The 21,240-nt window shown below is 37.7% G+C and overlaps 1 protein-coding gene across 2 annotated transcripts in view; it reads left to right on the forward strand.

Annotated features, from left to right (window-relative positions):
• lin7a (lin-7 homolog A (C. elegans)) overlaps window positions 1-21,240 on the forward strand; it is a 37,357-nt gene that overhangs the window by 12,605 nt on the left and 3,512 nt on the right. Inside the window, exons 3-5 of one of the 2 annotated variants that reach the window (XM_065268553.2) lie at window positions 9,756-9,827; window positions 15,737-15,946; window positions 19,466-19,677. In XM_065268553.2, coding sequence (XP_065124625.1) covers window positions 9,756-9,827; window positions 15,737-15,946; window positions 19,466-19,677 — 494 coding nt within the window. Of the gene's footprint in view, window positions 1-9,755; window positions 9,828-15,736; window positions 15,947-19,465; window positions 19,682-21,240 lie in introns of both variants that reach the window. The other variant, XM_065268554.2, reaches the window with a different exon arrangement.

Raw genomic sequence — 21,240 nt, forward strand, 5'->3', positions numbered from 1 at the left:
AAAATCCAACTCAAGTCATTACCATCAGCTTTCAACATAATCATCTTACAAACTGTAAACCTTGACATCTATAATACTGACTGAGCAAAGCCATGTCAAAGATTAAAATCAAGGTTTAAGAAGCCAACTTCTAGTATTTTTTGTGCAAAATAAAAAAGCTTATTCAATAAAAACATTCATTTCAGTATTTGAAATCATTCATTTCAGTGTTATAAATTAAAATTAAGTACTTTTTATTAAATACTTTTTTTTATACAATAAACACACTTTTTATTATATTTATGGCTAGCTAAATTGCTAATTAAATTATGAGACTTTATTTTACAGACCGGGTCACATATTAGGATATAGGTCAAAGATCAATTATGGTATGGAATCAAAGCATTATCCGAGCTTGATGTAAGTGATAGGTTTGCGTCACTGGTCTTATCTCAGCATGTACCTGTCGGGCAGAGATAACAGCGAATTGTGGCTGTAGGGATGCACGATTATGACAAAAATCATAAATGACAATTATTCATCTTGATATTGTAATGCCGGTTATATTGTTGATAATAGATTTTTCATTAAAGATTTTATTTTTTTTTATAACTTTTTGTGATGGAGCTGCATGATAAATTCAAAACATCCAAAACTCAATAATATAATGTAAAAGTTTACCTCTTAGTAGCGTGTGGCATGTGTGTGTTTGTGTGTGTAGCAGAGACAGGCGTGCATCAGAGAGAGTCAGAGAGAGTTGGGCTGGGGTCGGGTAGGGCTTGAACACCACGGGCCAGGGCCAGGTTAGGGCTGGAGTTTTTGGCCCGTGCAGGGCTCTAAATCGTATAACCTCTCTTACTGGTGACATATGATCTGTTAACTGCAACATTTACCAGTAAATTACTCATAAAGACTGTATATGTGAATGGGACAACTAAGTGAAGTTGACCTCAGGCACATTGATTTTAAATGCAGATTCAGGGCGACATCCTTGTGGCTTAAGAATGTCCCTATAATCAACTTCAATGCTTGAATTTGTAAACCACTATTAAATAGCTAGAAAGAGTTTATCTCACTGTGCACAATATTGCCTAAGTGAGTTCTAGCATCATCCTAGTGGAAGTGCTTTTTCCAGTGTAGGTGTGTGTGTGTGGGCGCTGTGTAGCACAGGCAGAAAAAATGAGAGAGATTATGTTAATTATGCTGTTTTAATTTATTATTACAAGGATGATTATATGCTACCTTTTTTGTATGACACCACATCTGTGCTCTTCGTCATTAGTGGGATGAATTTGCAGACTGTACGGTTGTATATTTCGAAACAGTGTGCAAGATTAATTTGGTTCTGAATATCTGAGTTATTTTTTGTTGTTTACTGTGTAGCAGTCAAGCATTTACAAAAAAATTGTGTTATGCAATGCCAAAATGTGTTGGCTAGCCAGTCAGATCGCAGCTTGTGATTTTGAGAAAACATCAGCTTTATTTGTGCATACAGTAATGTGCTTCAGACAGCTTGTACTGTCTGAGACTGATACACCCGTAACTCTATCTGATAAAATGTGTCAAAACATCTGTAGAGACAGGCTTTATACGGCATGCAAGAATCATTGTATCGAGCTAGGCGTCAGATGATGCAACAGATGAATTATTAATCACTTTTTGTCTTTGTAGCATCATAGTACGTATTCACCACGAGAACAGCGCATTAATGTAATAAAACTTTCAGCAAGACATTAATTCACAGTCCCAGCATCCATCAGGCCCAAAGTTTTGCCGAAGCGTGCTCCCGCTTGCAATTGCAGCAATCATATGGCGCAATCTGTTTCTGCATACCGTAAAGATGTGTGTGAAGACACCCTCACGTCATGGCATCCATTTAATTTACAGCATTTGCAGTGGCAGGAGCAAATTTAGCAATGAAAGCAGAAGGACATGGATCACTTAAAGACCTCAACTATCAGTGACTATTTAATTGTGTCGTCAACTTTACTTAGCCATGCAATAAAGAATAAAAGACACTGCCAAAAGAGGTTTATAAAAACCTTATGCACTGTCAAAAAAAAAATGGTTGAAATATGTACCCCAACTGTCACCTGTTATTTAATTGAAACAATCCTGCATCAACCCAGCATTTGCATCGAAACAACCCAGCATTTGCATCGAAACATATCAGCATTTTCGTTGAAACAACCCAGCATTTTCATTGAAACAACCCAGCATTTCTGTCAAACAAAACAGCATTTGCATTGAAACAACCCAGTATTTGCGTTGGAACAACCAACATGATCTCACAAAGTTCCGTGGGATAGTCACAGAATTTTTTGCTCATTTTCCGTGGCATTCTCACGGATCTCCGCATATTTCCGTGGCCCTGCTACGGACTTTCTTTTCCGTGGCATTCTCACGGATTGGTTACTCAACTGCTTTTTCCTATTTTCAAACCATTGTCGCTTCGGTTTAGGGTTAGATTTGGTGTTTGCGTTAGTATGTCACTTTAAGTATTGGTTTATAATATTTTTTATGATGTATTCTTTTATATTTTCTAAACTTTAATCAATTGTTGCCTGGTGTTGGGGTTAGAGTTGGGTTTGGGTAGGGATGTCATTTTATGTAAATCTAACCCTAAACCGAAGCGACAATGGTAAGAAAATAGGACAAAACAGTTGAGTAACCAATCCGTGAGAATGCCACGGAAAAGAAAGTCCATGGCAGGGCCACGGAAATATGTGGAGATCCGTGAGAATGCCACGGAAAAATGAGCAAAAAATTCTGTGACTACGCCACGGAAATTCATGAGATCAGGTTGGAACAACCCAGCATTTGCGTTGAAACAACCCAGCATTTGCGTTGAAACAACCCAGCATTTGCGTCGATACATACCAGCATTTGCGTTGAAACAACCCAGCATTTGCGTCGATACATACCAGCATTTGCGTTGAAACAACCCAGCATTTGCGTCAAAACAACCTAGCATTTGTGTCGCAAACATCCCAGCATTTGCGTTGAAAAAACCCAGCATTTGCATTGAAACAACCCAGTGTTTGCGGCAAAACAACCCAGCGTTCTCGGCGAAACAACCTAACGTTCGCGGCGAAACAACCCAGTGTTCGTGTCGAAACAACCCAGCATTCATGTAGAAACAACCCAACGTTCGTGGCAAAACAACCCAGCATTCGTGTCGAAACAACCCAACGTTTGCGTCGAAACTACCCAGCGTTTGCGTCGAAACAACACAGTGTTTGCAACAAAACAACCCAACAACCCAGAAACAACCCAGCATTTGCGTCCAAACAACCCAGGGTTTGAGTCGAAACAACCCAGTGTTTGCGTCGAAACAACCCAGTGTTTGCGTCGAAACAACCCAGAATTTGCGATGAAACAACCCAGGATTTGGGTCAAAACAACCCAGTGTTCACGTCGAAACAACCCAACAACCCAGAAACAACCCAGCATTTGCGTCAAAACAACCCAGGATTTGGGTCGAGACAACCCAGCATTTGCATCGAAACAACCAAGCTGTTTTTGATTATTGCTTTGATTTAAAATTATGTAAGAATGAATTTGCAAATGAGAAATGTTAAAGCTAATCCAACATTGCTGTCGGCACCAGCAAGACACCATGGAAAGACAGAGAAAACTCTCCACAAATATGGTGTACTGTTGTGTCCTGTGGGATCTACAGTATTTTAAAAACTATTAGACATTTCTGGATAGAGAAATTGATCATATTTATGTGTCAGACAAAAAGAGAAAACCTTTCTGGCCCTACATTCTACCTCATTTATGAAGGTGCCAGAAAAGTGGCAGATAACCTACTACTATTATACAGCTAAAGACTTTCTGGTTCTATTTCATTCCTCGTTCATATGTATGCCAAAGTGGCAGATAAAAATGCTTCTATGCCCTGCATTGTAGTGAAAGTGCCACAAAAGTGTCAGATAAACTATTATCTACAAAAGAAAAGATTTTTAGTCACCATTTTGTACTTTGTGAAAGTTCAAGAGAAGAGAAAAGTGTTTCAAATGAGAGCATGAAGTCCTTTTCCCTACTCTTTCTTCATCTCTCTTTATCTCTCATCAGACACAGCTCCATGGTTACAGGAAGCACATCGTTCCGGCCCGTGGGCAGGATTTTTCCAATGCTTAGCAGAGAAAAAATGAGTCAGGTGCAATACACCTGTGTGTGTAGTTTCCAATAAGACAAAACAGATGTGAGTTAATGAAAGCCAACCGAACACTCTGTGTGTGGAGAGAAAAAATGAGCTCCCTTGAGAAACCAGAGGTGAGCTGATGAGACAGGATTGAGAGAGATGGAACAACGTAGTTTTTTCAACCAATTTTCAACCAGTCAGTATTTAACCAATAATTTGAGCCTAACAGGAAGGTTGTTTCGATATTCAAAAGCAAAAGTATAATGAAGCTTTAAAGTTTCAGAGGAAATAATTTGACCTGCAGAATTAAGGCAGCTGTCATAATAACAATCTTATTTTTAATCCACTGTGCATGTGATGCATTGTTTCCCATGATTAGGAATATAGTGCATGTACACTTCTATTTGAAATCCTAGATTCAAATGAAGTGCAATGCATACACTTTGATAACAGGTGCTAGAAAATGTCTTTTTCACAGCGATGCCACAGAAGAACCAGTCAAAGGTTCTAAAAAGAACACTTTAAAAAATGCTGGGTTACTTTCAACCCAGTGTTGATCAAAATGGGATAAACCCAACCAATGCTGGGTGGTTTTAAAGTCGCCATAAAATGAAAATAGCGATTGTCTTATTTTCCCCGTGGTGACCTCTGAGTGAAACAATTTTTGAAATATAAAAAGTTTCGTGTTGCTATTTGCTAATTCACTGCGATCTTTTCCCGGACTCTGCCCACCTGCCAAACCATATGACCAGAAGTAAAGAGAGATTGTTTCGAGGAGAGGAGGAGATTTGCATTTTAATAAAAATATGATAAAACGTAGATAAAAACGGCTCATTCTAAGGTAATAAAAACTATACAGTTCATAATGTAAGGTCTTTATACACCACTAATAATATAGTTGTTGTGTATATAACAGTATATTGCATTTCTGTCAAGAGAAATCTTTAAAAATTTACATAATGCACCTTTAAATATCTCTGCTTTAGGACTTACATTTTTTTATTAGGTGGCATAAAACCACAAAACGATTCAAATTTGCACTTCAACCACTAGCTGTTTTTCTAACCGGTTCATAAAAGTACATACCAAAATAGCTTGACCTTTATTGATATTCATGTTTCTGCGAGGCAACTACAAGACAATTTCTAACCCGCAGGGACAGACACTTGTGCACGCAGAGGTGTAGCCCTTTAAAGGCTACGTTGGACCTTAAATCTATTGATTTGTTTTGTCTGGTTCCATTGATCCTTCACAAAACTGTTTAAGTTGACTCTTTCTTGTCGATAAATGTAAATCGGTTGCTTATTCTTGATTGAAGGCATTGAACGAACTATACTAGGGAGCTTAAAAGGGAAATGCAGCAACTATGACCTGTACTATATTGTTTTGTTTGAATAGTATTATTGGATAATCATACAGCCTCGGTTATTCCAATGACTACAAATCAATAAGGCAATGAGTACATCTATGGTACAGATAAAGATATCGCATGTTGAAATGATGTTGCATGTTCCAATGGCCAAGGCTGTCAAGTTCATAAGTAGTTTTTTTGTCCTTGATTGAGTCAAACAGTCTTTGCGTTTTTGTTTTTCAAGTTATTCAGCTGAAATTTTTTTAGTGTTGTGTGAAGCATTTTAAAATAACATCAGATGACAAAATTTTCATTTTGGGGTGCGCTGTTCCTTTAACAGACCAATGCTTTATTGCAGCTGCTGCAAAGCCTCATGGGGCTTCCCATTATGGTGTATTTATAAAAAGATGATACGTCTGACACATAATAACAACGGCAATAAATAAGAAAGGTGTGCAAGATTCTGTAGTAGATGGTGTACAGCACAGTTTTCAAAGTAAGGCATATTTCACCTTATCATAAGGCAGGATTTCACCTTTCTTTAGCACCGGACTCTATTTATTAACTCGGAGACATCAAGCATGCATTTCATTTTTTGTCAAGCTGTTCCTAAAGGCCACCCGAAAGCTCTTGCTTGTTGAGGTGGTTTATATTGAGTGGTTTAAAGCCGGCATGGCAACTTGCATAGAAAGAGGTATTTTAAAGGTCTTTATTCACACTGGTGTCTCAGCAGGGAAAGAGCTCAGGATTCGGCTCTAGGTGCATGATAGATCACAGGGAAATTTGCAAGAGACAGCGAATGCCGGTTCTTCCTGTAGCACCAGCTGTCTTTCAGAAGCGCTGGTTAATGAGATAAACACAGGTTCTCCAAATCCGCAAAGGATTTCAGGCTAATATCCACGTCTGTGGGTGATGTGAATGTAGATATGGCCTCTGGTCGAGCATCTGTTTGTGTAAATAGAACTGCTGATGAAAGATGATTCATCTTTAGAAGCAAAGCTTTGAAGCCAATGTATAAAGCAGGATGGAGACGTGAAGGCTATTTAAACAAACAATGTAAGGCTTGATAAAGGTTTATAGAAATCTGAAAAGGGACATTTTCAAAGGTTGGCATAATCTTTGAACGGCAGCCACATGCTTTTCCGAGCTTTTCCAACTAAACACTTTTAAACCAAAAACACACTCAATGCAGAAATGCAAATGCTTAGCATGGTTGCCTCTCTCAAACTGGCTTTTAGTACAATATAGTTTTTCACCATTTATTAATCTTTGTTAATGTTAGCCAACGTCAATATACAATTATTCATGTTCATTCATTGTGCATTATCTTTTGCTAAAAAAAAATTGTTGGTAAATGCTAAAATTAACACAAACTACTGTAAAGGTCCAAGTATAGAGCACCAATGATCTGATTCAATATTTTACATTTCCTTTGGTGTGTAGGCGTATACAGTATTAATATATATGTTATCGATATTCAAAAGGTACAAACCCAAAAGTAAATGGTGACGCGAGTTAACATCTCCAACGTGAATCTCTTTTATTGGATTACAACAAACACACAGATTGTAGTAGGGTTGTGACAATTAATCGGGCAAATGCGCGTTTTCTCAATGAATGAATTTGAATGAATTACGGTGAAATGCAGCCACATCCAAAAGCCAGGGGGCGCTCTCGCTTAGAATCACCATTTGTGCCACAGAAGAAGTAGTATACCAAACACTATTCCAGGAAATGTCTAAAGGAATATTTATATCGCTGTTCTTCAGATTGTTTCAGGTATTTTCATGATAATAAAGAATATTTTAAATGATTGTGTTTGACGAGTGTTGCTTTTGTTAAATGCACGTTATAAACGAGTCAAACTTGTAGTGATTTTAGATTGATAAAGACTTCCTACTGATCACGGAGCCGTAGTACATGCACAAGCTGTGCATGAAACACTGAATCGGAGCCTTACGATTCAGAATCGATTTTAGACAGGTCTTTTTAATGGGAGAGCGATGCATCGATGCACATCCCTAGATTGTAGGCAACAGTTTAATTCCTGGGATTGGTGATGTAGAGAAGACCGACATTATCATAATTCCTCCCGCTTTGGCCTGTAAGTTAACTCCTGTTAGTATTGCATTGTGAGCGAATCTTTCAAACATGGTAAGGAGCGTCACATTTCTGGCTGAAATCAGAGGAAGAGAGTGAAATCTGAAGCTACAAAAATGTAAGTTTTGTGGAAAATAATGTGTTTTAACCATAAACCACACAAACACATTGTATTATACCAAAAACACAAACTAACGTTGTTTTTTAGCTATGAAATAGGTGCTCTTTAACCATTAACTTGGTCAGTGTACAGTGCGCAACACAAATTCCATCATCAGAAAAGTACACATGTACTTTATTCACTCTGTCGTATTTTTGTAACCGTGTACTTTGTGTGCACAAATAGGGAGTGGCACGGTCATGATGCGCTTGCGGTGCACAGAGCTCTTTTTTCAAGGTGCGAAATGACAATTAAAAAAGTTGCATGAACAAAACATACCTGAAAAAAATTCATCACCTCATTTGCAAGCTACATCGACAATGGAGTACATATATGACAGATTTTGCAAGGAGGTCAGAAAGTACCCTTATTTATACAACTGTACCATGAAAAAGTACAAAGATGTTTACATGAGTTTAAATCCCGTTATCCTGGGTTTACACCAGCCGCGCTTGAGGCGTCAAATTCGCATCTACCGCGCCTTGTTTGCCGCTTGAACATTTTGAGTTTACTCGCTTCATTCGCACTTGAAAGCCACGCTTGAAATTCTGGTCATCGAGACATTCATGCGAAAATTCGCGTCATGGGAGGTGTTTCTGCGACTCTGCTTGCTTTCTGTAACAACGTCACTACGAGAGCAAGCTCCTGATTGATTAATGTGGAGCGTTTTCCTGCCAAAGTTCAAAATTTTCAACTTGCGCGTTTCCCGCGGCAACGCTCAATTCGCACCTACCGTGCCACGCTTAACGCCTCATTCGCGCTGCGAGACCTTCAGACATGCATTAAACGCATCTTCACATTGACCTAACATTGAAATCACTCACGCTTGACGCCTCTACCGTGGCTGGTCTGAACGTAGCATTAGACCTACTGTTCCTTACAGACCACTTTTGGCCATGAAAGGTATTGCATGCATGTAACGCCTATGTAAGCGTTCAAGTCAAATGAAGTATTCTTTGCTAGCCGTGCGACTGTATGTGTACTTCCAGCTTAAGATTACTAAATGATTAATTGTTAGTTTATGTTAGCTAATGCATTAACAAATACAACTTTACTGTAAAGTGTTACACAGAAATTACATTTTGTTGTCATTGGTTGCATAATTGTGTAAATGTTGCAATCTTATTTAAAGAGTATTTTAGGCTTTTTTTGAAAATTGTTGTTTTTTTTTAAATCAAATTTCTCCATTGAATTACTGTAAGTTTAGCTATAGTCTATGAACATTGAGCCGCTGGCTAAATTGAAATTGTGACACCTACTCTGCATTACTGATGAGGAATATCACTTACTAGTCACTCATTTCCATTAATTCATTAAAGGCGCAGTGTGTAATTTTTAGAAGGATATCTTGACAGAAATGCAAAATAATATACAAAACTATATTATCAGGGGTGTATAAAGACCTTTCATAATGAACCATTATGTGTTTATTACCTTAGAATGAGACGTTTATATCTACATACACCGAGGGTCCCCTTACATGGAAGCCGCCATTTTGTGCCGCAATGTTTCTACAGAAGCCCTTAACGGACAAACTTTTTTTACTAAGTTGTCTCCAACGATGACATGTTTGTCCAGTGGCGGCTACTGTAGCTTTTCTATCTGTTTTAAAAGCAATAGGTGAGCCGTTGGTTGCAGTTCACAACCTCACCACTAGATGCCACTAAATTTTACACACTGCACCTTTAAGCAAATTATTTTATACAGAATGACTTACATTTGAAATTCAACACCTGAAGGGCCATACAGAACACAAAAGTGCCATAATACAAAGCTCCAGAATTTCAAAGAAGAGAACAAAAACAAAACAGAGGAACATATGCATTATACATTATACATATGCAAATGTTTCTAAAACATGGTCCATGAAGATCAGCTGGTCATCAAAACAATACAATCCAGAAATGATGTTGTAGTTGATGAATACAGGGGAATTCATAAAAAGTTAGGGAACATGAGGTGCAAATGACCTATTTAACATAACTGAAATATCTCTTTCTCTCTGCGATTTCTAGGTTTACCAATATATGCATGAAACGATAACAGTGAATGGCTGTCCGGAGTATCAAGCACGTGCCACGGCCAAGGTAGGTCGGACTGTGTACATTATACATCCTGTTTGTTCAAATCTCTGTGTTTGACTAATCAAAGAAATCTTTTGAGCAATAAGCTAAATCCAAAAGAAACATTCCACTCCAAAATATGAATTTTGTCATTATTTATTCAATCTTGTCCTCATTTATGTAATTTCAAACCCATATGCTGAGATCTTCCTTCCTGTCATTTTAATTGTTGATTACTTAAATAAAAAAATATCTTCAGTCAGCTCAGCAAAGATATTGGATATAACACGATATATCACTGCTATTACTATGAATTGGGCGAAATGCAACGCTCAATATTCAAACCAAATCTTTTTCAGCTATTTCAAAATGTAAAAAACTGATTTGACTTGTGAAGAAAGACACTTTACTGTGCAATAGTGCCTCGAAGGGTGTATAGAGGGATGAATGGCAACGTGTGACCTGTCGCATAAAAGATACGCTGCCATCAAAGGCGGCCAACCCATCATCTATCTCTTCATGTGTGTGTAAGCCAGTAGGGCACATGGCCAGGGACAACAGCAGAAACAAAAGACAAAGAGGTGAATTGGTGAAGAAAAAGCACAAAGCACTGTAGATGCTCCAAAGGATGCTGAGTGGTACCCAGTAATACCAACATTGAATAGCTGAAAGGGCGCTGTTGTGGGTGTTCAAGTAATTGTGTTCTTAACCTCAATTAGGCTCGTGATTCGCATAATAGACTATTAACAATGCAAGTTGAGTTAAAACAGAGGACGTTTGTTGTATCGAGGATGTTCTGTTAATCTCCATCTCTTAAATGTTATTATGTCTGAAAAGGCATGTACAATAATAACATCTACTACAGAATCATATAATAAAGTCTATTTATTATGAAGTTTAACTCATTCCTCACCAGCCATTTTTTGAAAGCTTGCCCCCCAGAATTTTTATGTCAAGGTTTCATAAAATGCCTTCCATGAAAATGTTCTTCTAAAAATATATAAACATACAAATATATCAAATAAAAGAAAAGACCCACTGCTTTCAAACAAACAATAAACAAACAAACAAAACAGGAAAAAAGTTTCATCATATCTATATATTTTTTTCTCTGCTTAGAAACTCTTAAATATGGGTGTGTTTCTTTAAAAAGATATTTTTTTAGCAAAAAGCTGATATAATTGAATTTTTGTGATGGAATTTTGATAGGAACCAGATTTAGAACGATTATTAAAACATACACACAGTTTAAAATGAGTAAATAACGTTGTCACGGTATTGCAGATCAACATAAAAATTCATCAACAACATGTTTTTTCATGCGAATAATGCCCAGCTGCACTACTTCCTGAACTTCAGCCAGCTCCTTGTGTCCTGTCTTCCATTATTGGACAAACTGATTAATCCAGGTGTGCCTGACCTCAGTAGTCACAACAACAATAATCAGACACACCTAGATTAATCAGTTTGTCCAATAATGGAAGACAGGAAAGAAGGAGCTGGCTGAAGTTCAGGAAGTAGTGCAGCTGGGCATAAAGCCTATTGTCAAGATAACTCGTCAATGGCAGGGAGAGAGTTAAAATGTAGGCCTAATGCTTGATGTCCAAAGTTTATGGAAGTGTTTTTGAAATTACGACTGCATGCCCATATAATTTGTGTAATATAAAAGTAAGTGGCTCAGGTATTTTTTTCTACTCTGGAAAAAGTAAAAGTTGGATGTACTTAAAAATTACTTCAATTGGTAACAATTAAAGTTTTGAGAAAATTTAAGTTGAAAAAAAATCACATTTTTAGCTGTTACTAACTGAAGTCATTTTTAAGTTAATCCAACTTTACAGTGTAAGTTTCCTGATCATTTAACCAAGAGAAAATAACGTGGAAGCACAAACCAGTTTAAATCTGATAGCACACCTGTGGACCATGAGAAAGTGCATAAAACATTTAAAGAAGGAATTTATTTAGGGGTCTTGTACTGTATATAGCAAGAAGTCTTCACTGAAAGAAAGATTTGTTGGTTTAACTTAAAAAAGTAAGTTATCTGAACTTAAAAAAAGTTGTGTAAAAATGTTTGGGTCAACTGATATTTTAAATTTTTAAGTATTTTACTTTTTTTATGATGGACCAACAAATGTTTAAACAGTGTTGGTTAATCCTAAAACACATTAACACCAAAATGTATAAATAAATGTTGGCAATTTGTGAGTAAAGCATGTCAGTCTTTATAGGCAGACCAAAGTTGAATAAAATATTCTCATAAAATGACCCTGTAAATACGACCCACATTTTTAATTACCATAGCCCTATAGACTTATTTCCTGTTATCAATGTGATTATCATAAACACAGAAGACAGAGCTTTCAGAAGTGACATATAATGTGGTATTACACTTTCATGATGAAGGATGACTTTCCATTGTCTAATCTCTTGACAGGATGGTATTTCATGTGCGCCGTACGTGTTCCGAATTTTAATGAATCATTGCCGTTGTCATTGAAACAATGTTATAATACATTTTTAATGGGACTGTCCTGCTTCTATTTATATTTAGTTTTTATTGTCAACTTTGACAGACTGAAAACAAACCCATAACCTTAACGTCTTTGTCATTTGAGTAGCGTTGTGATAATATTAGATCGATTCTTTGTACCTTTTTTAATTTGTATGCTCCTTGAGCAAGTCTCACCAGATGAGTGAAATTATCAGAATTAAAATTTTAATATAGGACGTAAATTACAAAAGCCCCCAGATTCCCTCAAAGCGCCTTGCTTTGGTTTGAAGTGAATATAGAAAGCATAACACAAGGATCAGGTTAATTAACATGATGCGAACGGCTCACGTCTGGTGCCGTTGGGAGGGTTTTCAATCGATTGCACATAAATTGGACGGAGAACGGATCTTAAAGTGCCAGTCATCCTTTGGGATCCCCTGGAGCAACAGAGCTCAAGTGGGCCACTGCGGGATTTATCATCCACATGTCAAGTGCACTGAAAGAGTATTACTTATCTAAATTTTAAATTCGGATATTTCTCTCGAATAGAGATTGTTTATATGCACATAAACATGTTTAAAGGGCTAATTTGTGAAGAGTATAAGAGCTTGAAGGGTTTATATTTTTACATTTAGCATTTGGCATAAACTTTTATCCAAAGCTGACTTCACTTCATTGCATTAAATGATATACATTTTTTAATCAATATTTGTGTTAGCAAAAGTGATTTGGCTTCAACATGAATGATGCTCTTTCTCATGTATTTGCTGTTGGCACCACTCTTTAATGGGTCATATCATTTTTAATGCAATAAAATTTTCTCTCAATTTATGCACTTGGCAGAAGCTGTTTTTAAATTGACACACAATTTATCAGTTTGTGGGTCCACTGGAAACTTTGACCTTGGTATTTCTAGTGCCATGTTTTATCAGTTGAGCTACAAAAACAGCTATTTTTTGACCCCATTATCTTCCATAGTAGAAAAAAAGAATACTATGTAAGTAAATGGGGTTTGGTTACAAACATTTCTCAAAATATCTTCCTTCGTGTTTATCAGAACAAAGACATTTATGCAAGTTTGTAACAACATGAGAGTGAGTAAGGGGCGATTCACATTTCGCGTCTTTTGCACGCTCATTTCAAATGTTGGCACGCCGTATGCACGCTCATAATGGAAGCAAAAGCTCATTTTTTCCAGGCACATCCGCATCGAGTTAAAAACATCTTAAAGCAACACCAAAGAGTTTTTTTTACCTTAAAATAACGTTTCCAAAAAAGTTTCAGTGGTTCATCCACTCAAAACAGGGTGAATGGCACTTTCACATTCACTTTGCAGCCCTCTATCGGCCAAAACCGCACTAAAGAAGTTTCCAACCGTCGGGTAGTGGTCCTGTAGTTCGAGTGAAAACTACAAAAACTTGCTTTACGGCAGACCTACAATCCAATCAGAGCCAGCTATGCTGCAGTATTTACGACAGTGCTAATGAACAATTATGCGTCTAACCTGTAGGGGGAGCAAAGAGCAATAACTCTTTAGTGTTGCTTTAACTTTTCAGAATGCCACAAGCGCACCGCAGGTCATGTGACAAGAACCAACTGACGGTCACGTTTTCCGCGCAGTTTTAGACACTAAATGTGAACAGCCCCTAAATGATGACAGAATTTTCAGTTTTGGGTAAACTATCCCTTTGACAAAATATGAGGTGTGTAATACAAATTGAACAAAACACTAAACTTTGAAGGCATTTATTGGACAAAACGGCAAACCACAGTGTACCAGGGAATCTGGGTTTTATTGAATATATACAAAAAAATGCATAGACAAACAATTAGCTCACAGTCATAGTATCCACTGACTATAATTGTATCTGTTATTAATAGTTTTTGATCCTGTTTTGTTGTAATATTTTTCTAGTCACTGTCCTGGGCTATGTCTTTATACATATTGCACATGTGCAGTTTTTTGCCAAGCCTCTTTAAATTATTATCAATTCTTGAGAAGTACATCCATACGTTTTAACACATCTTTAATAAAATATTTAAATAAGGGGCAAAGATGTCAACTGTTTAAAGTTGGACATCACTACTGTAGTCATTTTGGAGCATAGTTTCAGTAGATGAGGTCAGGATAGGAAGCTTTGAGTTAAAGTTACAGTACAGCATGTTTTTGTTTCATAGTATATAAGATCAGACTGTCTTGATTAAAAACACGATTTCTTGTGATATCACAACTTTTAAACAGCTACTGTATGGTTTACAGACTGACAAAGGAAACATTTGTTATCTACTGTAGTGAGTTCTGGCTTCAAAAATGGTGGTCCCAAGTCCCCTTGTGTTTTTCTCTTTCTGAAATGTTGTTTTGAACGTCGAGGAACTGGAATGAGCTCATCTTACATGGAGAGCAAAACAAACAGCATTTATTTTAGTGGGACTCAACTTCTAGACAGGAAAAGTGCAGTTCTTTCAGTTTCAGAGATCAGAGATCTTTTGGGAATCGCGTGCCAGCAATGTCTCTGAAAGCCTGCCTTGTTTTTTTCCTGTTTGTGAAAGCCTTAATAAGAAGCGAAACCCAACAGTGTTGCACCTGTAACCACAGTGTAGATCAGCAGGATATTCTTTTGTCTTGCCACACTGCCTCTCTCTGCTGTTGGTTGCTTTGGTTGTGCTTGGCTAACAAGCTTTGTAGTCACAGGAATTTATTTGGCAAAGCCTGCAGCGGTACTGAATATCAGATGCAATTTGTCATTAGGCTGAATTTACAGAAGTAACAGGAACACGGATCCAAAAACTTCTAAAGATTTACGTTTCAGTGTGCTTTGTTTTGTTTCTGTGAAAGCAGTTTTTGAAACCTGAATGAAAAACCTGACTGGCTTTTAGGTTGGTAGGAAAGCAAATCCATCCCAGAAGTGAGCCACTATAATTTGCATAATTGCATACGTCTGGTCACACTACAGTAGAAGAACAGGTGCCCCCCAAGCTCAAAGCAAAACTCCACCGATGGCGCTCCCTACGGTGCCCGGGCTTGCAAAACACAAAGTGTGGGAGCAACTGGACTGGAGCGGGTATCAGAAGACATCATTCAACATCATCTGCCTCCATAAAAACCTTTTGATGCATGCAGCACGGTTACATGACTGTCTGAGCAACATAAGCGATAGATCAACTGAGCAATGTAATGAGAGTGAGAGGTCACTGTGTAACAAATTAACAATTAAAAGCCTCAAAAACTTAAGAGAAAGATTTACTTCCTGTTTTCTTCAAAACAATCACAAACTAATGACAAAAGCGTGCTCGGATCCAAAAGTATGAGTGCAAGCCTGTGGGGGAGTGGGGCAATAACACTCGGGCATGGTTGTCTTGAAATGTCTAAAAAGTAACAAAAAAATTCACTGCGTCATGCTCTCTTTTCTCACGATCATGCATGCTTACACTTCTTTCCTGCCAGGCAACTGTGGCAGCGTTTGCGGCCAGCGAGGGTCATTCTCACCCGCGAGTGGTGGAGCTGCCCAAGACGGACGAGGGTCTGGGCTTTAATGTGATGGGCGGTAAAGAGCAGAACTCTCCAATTTACATCTCTCGCATCATTCCCGGGGGTCTGGCCGAGAGGCACGGGGGCCTAAAAAGAGGAGATCAGCTCCTGTCTGTCAATGGAGTGGTGAGTGCCCAAAGCTATTCCTGTTAATACATTTTATATTTCACAGTGTATTAAGACATAGACAAACTGCTTTACTTGGATGATCTTTTGGGTGAAGTTGGAGAACTTCTTAAATGTAACTTAAATAAAATTTAGGGTTCTTTCTTAATATTATTTTTTTCCTTATCTTTGAGAAATACTTTGTATAAAACTCCTATATCTGACATTTACATGCTTCTTTACATTAAAATAATTAATAATAATAAAAAAATTCAATCGACACCGTCAGTCAGGGTAGAAATCACATAATTATGTCTGGAAGATTTATACATTGATCTGAGTGAAAAACATTTCTGTCAATCTTTACATGGCAGATCGCAATGAAGTGTAATAGTCTGCTTTTCAATTTTTGCAGTTATTATTCTCAAAGACCCATTAGACGCTGAATTTTTCTCATTTTTCTTGCTCCTTAAGCAAAGCTTGACATTTTAAAAGACTAATATTAGATTAAGCTAAGAGCAAGGGTTATTTAAACCTTTAAAGGACAGATGTCAATAGACTTTTTCTGTTAATAATTTAAACCATTAAAGAGCGCCTATGACATTGTATTTGGTGTTCATGTGATTTATTGTTAAAAACACATTATTTTCCACATACTGTACATAATTGTTGCTCCTCTATGTCCCACCTTTCTGAAACACAACGATTTCAAAAAGCTTAATGTTTTGAGAAAGCGCTGTGTGGCGGAAATGTGACACTCATTACTATAATTGGCAGATCAGCTCCCAACAGGATATAATATCATCTTTACCACCTTATCAATACGAGACCGAATCTGATCCAGAAAATGCAGATGACTGAGCTGATCGATCAACTTTGATAGTGCCGCTTGGGTAGAACGTAACAGATTGGTAATGCTGGGTACACACCAAAAGATAATTGGGCTGATTTTTGGTCGCATGCACACTCTTGAGATTATCACGTGATACGAAACAATATCCAATCGGAAAGCGAGAAAGACGGAAGCATGGACATTTCTTCCTGCATATTGTCCGCCATGCTTTTTATGAAGTCTCGCTAAATTTCCTGTGTTCACAGTCGAGACTGTGGTTGAATATCTATTTGTGTATTGTGTGGTGTTCTGTCTTTGACACATTATGGCACACACTATAGGTGCAAAAGGATTAAATCTAAGATTTTTTATCCTCATGTTTGTGGTCACATTTTGATGATCTTATAAGATGTAAAAAAAATATTTTGGTGTGTACATAGCATTAGGTAAGGATACTAAAAACATAAAACCATGTCTGCATTTGTGATCGTAGAAACGACAAACAAGTGCTACTCTACCCTGCTCAAAACGTGTGTTTGGATCATGGTTTGAAAAGTCAGTAGCAAATTCTTTAAATATGAAAACATATACTATGCTGTGAATCATGAATTATGATAATATGCATTGAGTCCACGTCGTGATTATGTGACGTGAATGTCATTGAAACGTTCCCGCAGTTTTTGCAAGTTCCTGCAATTTCATCACATAAAATTGCATAAATATCCTGCATATTCCATTGCATTTTTTAAGATTCTGTTTTTTTGGAATGACTGTAAAATCATGAACAGAAAAATGGGGGCTCTTTAAAATCTGTCACATAATAGAAAAGAATGCACTGATGAATCTTATTCAATTGTATTTGAAAACAAGCCCTACAGATAAAACCTTTTAAAAACTTTGCTATTAAAAATGCAGTTCTCTTCAAAAATTAAAAACTTACACATTTTCATTTTAAGGCATAATTTGATGTTAAAGCAACACTATGTAGTTTCCATGTAAAAATGACTTACAGCTCCCCCATGTGGTTGAAAAGCGCAACAGTGCCTGGTATCAGACACTCTTCTGCAGGCAGGGGGAGGAGCGGAGCTGTGTTTCCTACCCTCCACCGCCACTTTCAGAGTGTGCTTGTAGCAGCTAGGAGGTTGCTCAGGTTGCAGCAACAGTACAATTTATCCAGTTAAAAGTTGTTATATCACTGAAATAATTTTAGAGACATTATTTAAAGGTTTGATCATAAGACTTTTAGAAAAGATTCATTGGACTCAATTAATGTAATAGGACAATTCTCTCACTAAGCATTTTCTCATTACGCAAAACATGTTAAGGTTTCTAAAATAATTAAAAATGAATGGTTCTTTTATGCGAAAATTGAATTGGAGGTTTATCACTGGGAATGCTTTTACAGTACAGTTCTGAGCTACAAAGCTACGAGTTAAGAAATTAATAAAGCTGCAGGGGCATTTAATAAACCATTGGCAGCACAGGAGGAAGCCGATCACACCATGTGACTGATAGAAACATTGGGTTGAATGAGAAAGATTTGATGATTTCAGCAAGGGGAGACTTATGACTGAAACATACTTTATGCAAGGAATTAAACACAGATGTGAATTACAAGTTAAAGGGGACAGAGAATGAAAAACCATTTTTACCTTGTCTTTGTTGAATAATGGTAGTCTACCCGCATTCACGAACATACAAAACGTGCTAGACATGCTAAACATCTCAGTCTCATAGAAATTCCTCTTTTAGAAATGTCAGCCAGAAAACGGCCCAATCTGAAAAACTGATGCTTATGACATCACAGGCATCTCACTGCCCCTCCAATTTAAAATAATTGGCTACATTTTTTGAGTGGCAGCAAAGTCAGCCAATCAGTAATGAGATCGCAAGTTAAGCCAGTAGGGGGAGCCAAATAGGTGCAAAACCACTTGTTTAAAATCCCCCACCCAAATAGAGCTATCTGAGAGAGGTTTTTAGGAAGCTTCTAAGGCATTACAGACCCAAACAAATTTTTGTCTACATCACAGAACAAGGATAAATACCCCGTTCATCCATTCTATGTCACCTTTAAATGGAGTCCACTTGGTAGGGTATCCCATGGATCGCACACACTGATAAAATGTATAGCTTGAATGAACTGTAACTAAGTACACACTCACAAAAAAGGTACAAAAGTCACTGAGACGGTACCTTAAAAAAAATTCCAGATATTTACCATTTTGGTACACAACTGTACTTTTAAGGTACCTTTTTTAGTGTACTTTTTGAAAAGGTACCACCCCAGTGACAACTTTTTTACCTTCTTATACCTTTTTTCTGAGAATGTAGCTTTTCATAAAACTGTCTGCCTAATGCTAAATTTAAGTGTGGTCCTGCAAAACATCTTGTCTTTAGAGGAACAAATTTTAGAACTCAAGGGGGCGACAAAGTTACATTTAAATGTATGTTGCATGAACAGAGAGGTGGTAGCTTTTTGTACTCATTTCAAAAGTTTAAATTAAGCACTATTGTCTTTAAACCCTGCCCTAAAAGAAGACTGTATAAGCCAAATGGTCACTATAGAGTGGCCATTTTTTCCAGCAAAGCAAATTTGAGATTGCATGGATAGGATTTAATGAAATAAACAAGAAAAATTGCTTCATTGTTTTCCCTCAACATTTTATGTAAAAGCGTCTGCGAAAAATTCCCTGAATTTCTTTCCTCAGAGCGTGGAGGGTGAACACCACGAGAAAGCGGTGGAGCTCCTGAAGGCGGCCAGAGACAGCGTCAAACTGGTGGTACGCTACACGCCTAAAGTCCTGGAGGAGATGGAGGCCCGATTCGAAAAGCTCCGCACCGCCCGTAGACGCCAACAGCAGCAGCTCCTAATGCAACAACAGCAACAGCAGAACCTGACCGTCCAACAGAACCACATGTCGTAGGTGAGGCTTTTCATTGCTTTAAGGGTAACAGGAAGCCAAGCGGGCAACACAGCGTCCGTGTGGGCAATGAGAAGACGGGCATGGTCTGGTGCTGCATGCTGCCTGTCACCGATGGAACAGAGCGCTATTGTGTGTCTAATACTTAACTGTCATACCAAATACATTGAAGCGCTTGGCACGTAATCGAGCTAAATAAGAGGGATTCACTTGAAAGAATGCTGCTCAAAACGCTTTCACTACACAAAGAAAAGCTTTAGCCGCACTGTGTGAAACGCCCATTACATGTCTTCCAAAACCATACTATAGCTTGGTGATATGGATTACTTATAATATGGTTTTGTCCAATGCATCCAATCCTTACTTAATCCATTATCGTTGCTCAGAAGTAACACCGCTCTCATTTCCTCTTTGCAAATGCAATAGAATCCAGGAGAATTCAATTAGTCACAGTACTTCCCATACAGACCAAAGCCCATCACTTCGTATTAATGATACTCAGCCCATCTCTCGCCTCATTGCCTCCTCGCACTGCGTTGAACTCTAAGCAGCACGATAGTTGGCAGCGCTATAACCTCTCCATAGAAACCAGTCATGCCTTAAATGAAGCTATAAGCAGTACTCAGTCTAAAGAATAGTTTCATCACATATACCTGTACCTGGGCACTCTTTAGTCCCGTATCACGACAGGCTAAATCTGTGGCCGTGAAATCAAATGTGCTTGTGAGCTATCAGGTTAAGTATGTTTGGGACACCATCTCTGGGCAAGAAAATTCATGTGGAGAGAGTTGAGCCTGGATCATCCCCTATCAATAAAGGCGAAACCACAGTGACCAGCAGGGCTCTGCCAGCACTAAACCACACACATGATAACACACAAGGACAAGCACACATACACATCTAAAACCCGCTTAAGATCGATGTATACCGCAAATCTCGCAGGAGGGATTTTTTCAAGCTTGTACAAAGGAAAACAATGGCATGCTGCAAAAATAGTAACAGATTAGCTTTACTTAGCCTGCCAACAAATTAATTAACATCTTAGCATTCCTGAAAAAGGCTAAACAACACCTAAAAAGAACACTAATTGTACCTGCTGTGTTTATTGTAAAATGATTTACATCATTTGAATCACAAGAATCTCAGCTTTACACAGATATGTGACATGGTTAGCCTTTTGTTTTTTAGTTTTTCTATGTCATGAAGTTTTCTGTCAAATAATGCAGTGTTCCTCCCACTGTACATTGGAACGCTAAAGGGTTAACTTTAAATGTACTGCAGAAAGTCAAATATATTGAACTATTATGATGACTCAAAATCTACAGTAGTGTAGTCAGCATCTTTGCTCTCTACTGCCTAAACTGCCATGAAATGCCGCATTCTCGCTGGAATGAAACTTCACAAGTGATTGCTTTGAAATTCATAGCTTGCAACTTGACACGCCATGCAAATAGCACTTTTTTGACAATAAAATTTGGGTAAAACCAACTTCTGATATGCTGTTAACCCTCCAGGTATTGTTTTTACTTAAATAACGAAGTAAGCACCACTTAATGTTTTGA

This window comes from Paramisgurnus dabryanus, chromosome 1, assembly GCF_030506205.2.
Source record: "Paramisgurnus dabryanus chromosome 1, PD_genome_1.1, whole genome shotgun sequence".
NCBI lineage: Eukaryota > Metazoa > Chordata > Actinopteri > Cypriniformes > Cobitidae > Paramisgurnus > Paramisgurnus dabryanus.